The following is a 7,078-nucleotide window of genomic DNA, read 5'->3' on the forward strand; positions in this document are numbered from 1 at the left end:
CTTTGCTGGAGGCTAATTTTTCTCCACAAAAATCACTACACGCTATGTGGTTGCTGCTAATTGAGCAGCTACTATTGCAACTAAGGACCAGAAGACAGCCAGGGCTAGTCCCAGTTCAGGCCAGCGGGGGGCCTTCCCCGCCTGCTGTCTGTCCTTAATTGCCTTGATGATCAAGCTGTAAGGGGTTTGTTCGTGCCTAAAAACAGCTGTTTTGTATTAGTATCTCCATAGTAAATTAGGGCCTGGCCACGTTGCACACACAGCCAGCGATGAGTATAACAAAATGTAAGGCTAAATACTTTTTTTATTTCATGTTCACATCAGAAAATAGTTATAATCCCCACGTTATGACAGGTTCTGGGAAGAAAGAAGGTAGAGGGAAGAACACACAGGATACAGAGCAGAGTGTGCGCACCCCAGCACACACAGCCAGCTGGATCAAGTCCCACCAAGGAGGCAAGGTCAAGGGGGTGTGTGCGTGTGTGTGTGTGTGTGTGTGCGCGCGCGCGCAAGCGCATACAGGAGTTGGGGAGGTGAATGATACACTTTCAAACCCTGATTTAAAAACCAACCACAGCCATGTGTTAGTAAACTGCGACTGGAGATACCTAAAGACAAAAAAAAAATGATAGCTCTGTCTTGATCCTGTTTCACTTGTCCTTGATTGGCTTTCACACTTTAATATTGATCTGGACGTCGGGGTGCCGGGCTATGTAAGATTCTGCGTGCTGTCTCCTCTGCGGCCCGCAAGCTGCAGTGAGTGGGAGCTGCTCCCAGCAATTGCTGCTGCTTCGCTGTTCCGATTACCCAGCGTGGAGTTCTGCTCCCCGGGGTTCACCGTCCATCCCTGGACATGGAAGGCACTTACAGAGGCATTCATTCTCTGGGCCTATCTCAAGCGCACTGCGACTGTCATGCTCTCGGCACCTTCCCAGCTGTCCCAACCGAGCGAAGGCTTCCCTCTGCGCCTCCTTAGCACGCACGCAGTGGCGCTCCGGGCTCGCTGCTCTCCCTGGCTCTGGAGCTCTCTCGCTTTGTCACTGGCATTTATAGCTCTTCTATCCATCATGAAATTGGCTGCACCACTTCAGGGACTGCTGGACGAACACATCCTGAGTGTGGTCGTGGCCACACCGACATGAAATGGCCACGTTGACATCACTAGTGCTGTTCAGACTCATCCCCCGGCGGCCAGTTTGTGCACCATTGTTTTTACCAGGAAGGAATGGTGCCACCAACAGTGCAGCTGGACACGCACAAAATGCGTGTGACTGACCAGGGGTCAGTCATCGCCCTGTTCTTCTCACTGGGGACACTGAGATCATTTCCTTTGACCTGTGACCTCACTCTCTGCTCCCAGCACTTTGTAGAGCCTGGTTTTCCCGCTGCCTCCTGAAGCACATGAAGTCTTTTTCCAAAATAAGAAAAGACTTCTTTGTGTGTATGGATGTCCTCCAGGGCGAACGTCAATTCCTGACTTTCCCAGAACTCCCAGAACCTCTCTTGGTGCTTGTCATTGATACCAACGGGAAGACGACAGAATTACACCAGGGTGTAGAGCTCTGGTCCACCCCCCTAGAAAACCTGATCAACAGCAACATAAGTAAAATTAGTTTCATCTTCCCTTATTTCCAAGAGAAAGGATCCTCTGTTTTTAAAATTAAAAGCAATGGGTATAACCAAATTTTATGCTAAATACTTTTTATTTTATATTCACATCAGAAAATAGTTAAAATCCCCATGGTATCACAGGCTCTAGGAAGAAACCAGGCATAGGGAAGAACACACGGGACGCAGAGGAAATTGTACACACACACACACACACACACACACACACACACACACACACACGCTTACACACACGCTTACACACACACACCCCAGAAGAGATTAGAGAAGCAATGGGAAAAGAAACACCTACAGGGCAGCCCCTGTGGCTCAAAGGAGTAGGGCGTTGGCCCCATAGGTCGGAGGGTGGCAGGTTCAAACCCAGCCCTGGCCAAAAAAAAAAAAAAAAGAAAGAAAGAAACACCTACAGTCCTATGAGAAGACACACTTAATTTTTTTCGTTTTGAGGACAGGTATTCTCAGGTAACTACTAACATATCTAAAAACATCTGCAAATACTAAAGAGAGAGAGAGACCATCTTAAGAATCCTCCAAATAAACCTCAGACTATTCCACCCAGATGCAGTGATTAATCAGAGCTTCCTGACGGGCGGCACCAGCAGACACTGGTGACCTGACTTGTGCCACAGGGAGAAGCACACAGCACCACCTGTGCAGTGCCTCTCCAGAAACTCAGGCCTGAGCTCGGGCGGACAGTGTAGAAAATACAGGAGTAGCAGAATAAGATGCATCTCACCACAAGAAGCGATCATTCAAGTCTAGCACATGTGAAATAGTGTAAGACAAATTAAAAAAATAAAGAAGACAGGAGGGGAAACTTATTGATTAAAAGACACTGAGGAGACACAATAGTCAAAACACTGTGTATGCCCTGTTTGTTTTCCTAATTTCTTATTTAGACATAATAATGGTACATATCTATGGGGTACAAGTGATGTTGCAAAGCATACATAAATTCAACACGCCAATATTAAAGAACTGTTTCTAGACAATTGGAGAACGTATAGACTAGATATTAAACTACATTGAGAAATTGTTGTTGATTTTGATAAGGATCCTAAAAAGGTACAAAAAAGAAAAAGAAATCCTTGAGCAGGTTCTTTCAAGGTCTGCACTTTTGACTTTGGACCAGATAATCTCCTGTAGGGGATCTGTCCTGCTCTGGGATATTTAGCCACAGCCTCGGCTCTACCTACTAGATGCTGGGAGCATCACTTACCACCCAACTGTGACAACCAAACTGTCCTCAGACCTGGGCGATTGTCCCTGATTAAGAATTTCTGCATTAGTGACGCACAGAGATGTGCATTAAATAACATAATGTCTAGGATTTGGTTTAAAATATAACAAAAAAAAGTAGTGCTGGTGGATAGATAAAAAAGGTATTTTTTTTTTTTTTTTGAGATGGAGTCTCAAGCTGTCCCCCTGGGTAAAGTGCTGTGGCCTCACTACTCACAGCAACTTTAAACTCTTGGGCTTAAGTCATTCTCTTGCCTCACCCTCCCCAGTAGCTGGACTACAGGTGCCCGCCACAAGCCAGGCTAGTTTTTGGTTGTAGTTGTCATTGTTTGGCAGGCCTGGGCTGGATTTGAACCCTCCAGTGCCAGTGTATGTGGCTGGCACCCTAGCCGCTGAGCTACAGGTGCTGAGCCAGATAGATAAAAATTTAAAGGAAATTTTTATTTTAGTTGAAGCTGAGTGATGAATATATAGAGATTCGGAATATCGTCCTTTCAACTTCTGTGTAGGTTTGATATTTTTGAAAATCGATCTGTTAGTAAAACCCCATATAAGGCCGTCAATAGGCTTGCCTTTCAATGCCTCCTCCCAAAGTTGCTTTATTTTCTTCTTCAGAAACTCCTCACAGACATGTTTCCCAATCCCTGAAAATAACACTTCCAGAATTCTCACCTAGGACACATTTCCTATCAACAGCTCAGCCTGCCTCACTGCTTTACAATCCAGGTTACTAAAGCCCAGAAGCAGAAAATATTAGCTAGAAGCAAAACTGACATTAAAGATAAAGATAGTAGATACCTACACTTCCCACCCAGTCCCCACCCACTACCATTATCAAGGAAAACACCCTTATGGGTAGCATCCGTCCTCACTCTCAAAGGGAGTCACTGTTGGATGGATGGACTTTAGTACCTGGATCTCCCTTCTTCTTTAAAGATTATGTAAAACAATAGCATTCCAACGTTAAAATCTCATCCTTTTATCAAGTGGTTTAAGTCTCTGTTAAAATGCCAGGGGGCTGAAGAAGTAGACATACTGGCTGTCACTCAGAATGCAGAGAAATGGGCGAGGGAGGAAATGTTCCCAGGAGACCAGAAGAGAGTGGGAGGACCCCAGACCCCAGGGGGAGGGGAGGGAGCATAATCTCCAGGGAGAAAGAAGAACGCAACCAAAAACGGAACCTGGAAAGTTGGAAACGTTTTCAACTATTTCAAATTGAAATGAAAAAGTCAACTCCAAGCCACAGTCATTAAACTGAGTTCGTAGAGAAGTTGGGAAACGGGGCTATAAAAGGAGTATGAAACACAGTCTCTATTAGAAGGATGCTTGTGATCTAGTCAGAGAGAGGAAACTTCCATGCCTGAGTCAACCAATTAGAGCACAATTAATTGTGAAGCTGGATGCTATTAGCTGCACCTGGGGAACAGCTGACAGCGTAAGGGTTGCTATTAGCAGGATGAGCGAGCAATGTGGCTGAGGGAGACTTGGGGATCTCCACAGAGGAGATGAATGTTCAGCTGAACCTTCGAAGGTGAGTAGGTTTGGATTAGCTGAAATTTTTTCACAAGAGAGAAATAGCAAGAGCATGAATATTGTATTTGACAGATATTTATTAAGTGCCCACTATGCAACCAGTGCTATGTTGGGGTTGATACTCTGCAAAGATGCAAAAGCCAGAGCCCTCGCATCAGGGGCTTGGTGCCCAATAGAAAGTAAAGAATATGCAGAGTCTTTTCAGAAGTGTGGAGACAAGGGTGCCTGGAGATGGGGATGTCTATTCATTAGGGTTCTCCAGAGAAACAGAACCAGGAGAGAGAGATTTCAGACATTGGGTCGCACAATTATGGGGGCTGGCTAGTCCAGCATCTGCAGGGTGGGCTGGCAGACTGGAGACCCAAGAAGGGGTGATGTTGTAGCTTGAGTCCAAAGGCAGTTTGGGGTAGAATCCCACTTCCTCAGGGGATCTCAGTCTGTTTCTCTTAAGGCCTTCAACTGTGTGGATGAGGCTCACCCATGTTGTGAAGGGTACTGCTTTACTTAAAGTCTACTGGTTTCAATGTTAATCTGCCCCCAAAATTCCTTCACAGTAGCATTTAAACTAGTGTTTGACCAAACATCTGGGTACTGTGGCCTGGCCAAATGGACATGTAAAATTAACCATCACACAATGAGATGTGTAAGGGACGTAGGTCAAAGGTTAGGCGAAGTGAAAGCCAGAGCAGAATGATTCTTGAGCATTCAACCAACAAGATGCTATAGGAAGAATAAGTTAAGGTGTCTCTAGGAGTTTGGAGACACAGGCTACCCTGTTATTTATACCCTGAGCAATCAATGGCGGCTACTCCATATCACACAGCCGGCCTCAATCTGTGGGTTTGACACTTCCCTTCCAAGGAGTCAGTCCAGGATTACCATGCCCTGATCCGAAAAGCAGGAAGACCCAAGTTTGCACCTTTCTCATTGCTGCAATCAGCACCAGATGCATCCAGAGGCTATCTGACATTTCAAAAGGGCTGGATGAATAAACAGGTTATTTCATATTCAACTCTGAAGTCCTTTTAAAGCACTTCGTATTTTCTGTTTTAGGTCGAAATAAGTAATGACATCGACTCTGAAATTCGGCTGCTGAACTTGACTTAGGGAACACAACACCACCGACAGCCCCACCGTGGATCCGACATGCCCCTAGTCCCTTCCGGAGGTTGTACAGGGCCTCCCTGCCGTCCCACGAGCCGCGGAGTTCTTTGGTCACAGCCTACGTAATTATCAGCACTGTTTGCTAGATGAGTTCTAGGTGCTTGGGTGGATCTATTTTTAGTCATTTTTTTCTTATATGAACCTTGTAAAAAAAATTTGGTTTTTAGTTTTCTAACAATATTTAATGTGAGGCATGCAAAATGAAAAAAACAATCTGTGAAAACCTACTAGGGTCAATTCTAAGAGAAATGTCAGTGTGTGTCATTGAGATGTTAAGTCAGGTCTGCTGACTGCTGAAACTATTCTAGGCCCAATGCGTTTGCCTTTGCAGACATTACCTGTGGTTGTCAGATGCTAAGATAGACTCTGAGAATAATAAATGGCACAAACGATGGATCCAGCTCTCAGACTGAATATCAATCATCTTCCAGCACCACAAGACAAAACCTAGAGTCTTGGTTTTTGACTTCTTAAAACCCAGAACAATGTTATGGCGATCTAAAATTTTAGATTTGTGCATGATATCACATCCTTCCTGTATTCTGACATATATGTGTGTGTGTATGTTTAATGGGTGCATGGAAGAGTTAAATGCTTAGTAGAACCTCTTTCCCCTTTGAAGGGAACATGGGAGTCTCTGAGACCCATATTTTCTACTTTCTATCCCACTCCTGACCCGTGCCAGATCTATACACACAGCCCATGAACTTGTAGAAGAGAAATCACAACTATCATTCTGGAACTTTGCTCTTAGGATACTCAAAAGGAACATTAAAATACAATGGAATTCTCTATAAATGTAATGAAGATATTATGTTTGAGCAATACCAACTTTTCTTTCTCTCACTCCATCCCAATAACCAAGAAAATGATATGGACAATATAATTTCCTCTGGGAAAAAAGACTGTCTTGAAAACACATCACAGTTGGGCTTCTTTTTAATTGGAATAAAATTTACCTATGGCAAAATGCAGGAATATTATAGGAACAATGTTATTAGTTTTGAAAATGTACACACCCATGTAACCGTTTCAATCAAAATACACAACATTTTGATTACTTTAGAAAATTCTCTCAGGCCCCTTTTCAATTAATTCCCACATTCTCATAGACAAACCCTCTATGCTAATTTTCATCAGCATTGATTAATTTTGTCTATTCTCAATATAGAATATGTACCCTTTTCACATCATCTTTTCCAATTCTCTCAATTTTCTACAGGAAAATAAGTATTGCTCACCTTCAGTGTCCTTCAACCTTTTTTTATCTCCTGGCGCACTTGAACCTATGGTTAAACTTCTGTGGCACCCTTAAATTATGTTGATCAAAAACAAAGTAAGAAAGAGAATATACTTACTGTGCTTTGAACTTCCTTTGAAAATAATGGTCTTTAAAACTTTTCATGGCACACCCAAGAGCCTCTCATGGCACACCAGTGTGCCACAGCACACCGGTTAAAATCATTCTTGGATAGCAACCAAGTGCACTATTTAGGACAGAGGTTGTTAACTT

The 7,078-nt window shown here is 43.7% G+C and overlaps 1 protein-coding gene across 2 annotated transcripts in view; it reads left to right on the forward strand.

The window, feature by feature from the left end:
• NKAIN3 (sodium/potassium transporting ATPase interacting 3) overlaps positions 1–6,392 on the forward strand; it is a 650,435-nt gene extending 644,043 nt beyond the window's left edge. For both annotated transcript variants that reach the window (XM_053559475.1, XM_053559476.1), the window contains one exon: positions 5,455–6,392. In XM_053559475.1, coding sequence (XP_053415450.1) covers positions 5,455–5,508 — 54 coding nt within the window. In that variant the 3' untranslated portion in view covers positions 5,509–6,392. The remainder of the gene's footprint in view (positions 1–5,454) is intronic.
• The last annotated feature ends 686 nt before the right edge of the window (positions 6,393–7,078 follow it).

Source organism: Nycticebus coucang, chromosome 13, assembly GCF_027406575.1.
Source record: "Nycticebus coucang isolate mNycCou1 chromosome 13, mNycCou1.pri, whole genome shotgun sequence".
Lineage (NCBI taxonomy): Eukaryota > Metazoa > Chordata > Mammalia > Primates > Lorisidae > Nycticebus > Nycticebus coucang.